Raw genomic sequence first — 1,691 nt, forward strand, 5'->3', positions numbered from 1 at the left:
CTTAAAGCATGGTGGAAGATAACGAGGAAGTCCTCAAATTCAGAAGGTTTCAGGTTGTTTACCCTTAGTATCCTCTTGATGAGAATTTCCTTCTTTCTTGAAATTTACTGAGCATTCCTCTTTCTTTGTCATTAGATGGGTCATCATTTTTGTTAACATACCAATATTTGTTTTTAACCGACTAAGGATGATATTGGTTCTTCTCTTTCTTCTTGGTATTGTTTGTCAATATGAAAGACCAAATACACAATGCATGGAAGATGTAAAATATGATCTTTATATCAAATGGGGCCATTGCATACAATGAGGCAGATCTCCTTTTATATTACTGGTTATTTCTTGTACAACTAATTTCCCTAATCACGATAATTACAAGTGAATTTGAATTAATCTTACCAAAATTCTTAGTTCCTTGAAGTTTATCTATTATGTTATCAATGCATGGCAATGGATATCAGTTTTTAAGGATATGGATCAACAATCGTCAACACTTTTAACTGCTTTGAAGTTTTGCTCTGCTCCGTTGGATCAGGTGACACACTTTTAACTGTTGATTTGAATGGTGACTGCTTTTTCCAAATATCAGTTGAGTTGCCTTACTACTTTTTCCCATTCTTTTATGTCACTATTGAAGATATTTTTACTGCTTTTTCCCTGCCATTTGTTGTTGTTTTTCTTCTTCCCTGGCTTCTGGCAAGCACTGTTCTTTTGTGCAGAGAAAGGCTGGTTGATGAAGCTCTTCACATTCTGCACTAGATGCACTTCAGTAGAGAAATCCCTGTGGATACCCAAATCTACCATATACTCCTAGATTGATGCATTGTCCAGAAATTATTGGAAGAAGGCAAGCAGGTCCACGCCCACATGAGAATCACAGGGGCTCATCAGAATCCCTACTTGGCTACCAAGCTTGTTTATCTTTATTCTGCCTGTGGAAGCATTGTCGATGCGCGGGCGGCCTTCGATGAAGCCTCTGAGCGGACTATGTTTATGTGGAATGCTTTGCTCAGAGATTATGTTAAGAATGGGTTCTGTGAAACCAAGGCTATGGAGATTTATAATCAGATGAAGTTATCTGGCACAGAGCTTGATAATTTTACGTTCTCAATCATGCTGAAGGCATGTGGAAGCTTAATGGACCTGCAACACGGGATGGAGATTCATGGGCAGGTTATTAAGACCGGTTATGAGCTTGATGTCTTTGTGGGAGGTGTGCTTGTGGATATGTATTGCAGGTGCCGTTCTGTGGAGGATGCAACTAAAGTGTTTGAGGAAATGCGCCATCGAGATGTTGTCACATGGACAGCTATGATTGTTGGACTTGTGCATAATGGGTTTCATGGCGAAGCATTGGAATGTTTCCGACAGATACATGTGGAGGAACACAAGAATGTTTCACTAAGAAGCAATGCTTCGATTTGGACCCCGGGGATATCTCTATACTCCTGCGCCTGATGTGCACAGGGTGTAGTATTTCACGGATACTGAGTTTTTCATCAGATGGGATGGCCATTGGGATATATGTCTGGACGAGGATTTTCCCATAGCAGCCAATCACATTAAGGCGAATGCAGAGGAATTCAAATAGGTGTTTTTGCGTGTGCGTACAAGCTCATATGCAAGTGCAAGCAATAGGTTAATTTCATGGTACTATGCTGTTTAAAGTTTCTGTAGTTTATTGTCTAGGGATG

The 1,691-nt window shown here is 40.0% G+C and overlaps 1 protein-coding gene across 1 annotated transcript; it reads left to right on the top strand.

The window, feature by feature from the left end:
• Positions 1-864: 864 nt before the first annotated feature.
• LOC149200365 (pentatricopeptide repeat-containing protein At2g33680-like) lies at positions 865-1,455 on the top strand. The gene has a single exon (XM_089400927.1). The coding sequence runs from the start codon at positions 865-867 to the stop codon at positions 1,453-1,455; it is 591 nt and encodes a 196-aa protein (XP_089257053.1).
• The last annotated feature ends 236 nt before the right edge of the window (positions 1,456-1,691 follow it).

The sequence above is a fragment of the Pinus tabuliformis genome, chromosome 2_1, assembly GCF_031772625.1.
Source record: "Pinus tabuliformis cultivar Carrire ecotype Pingquan chromosome 2_1, CPIR1, whole genome shotgun sequence".
Lineage (NCBI taxonomy): Eukaryota > Viridiplantae > Streptophyta > Pinopsida > Pinales > Pinaceae > Pinus > Pinus tabuliformis.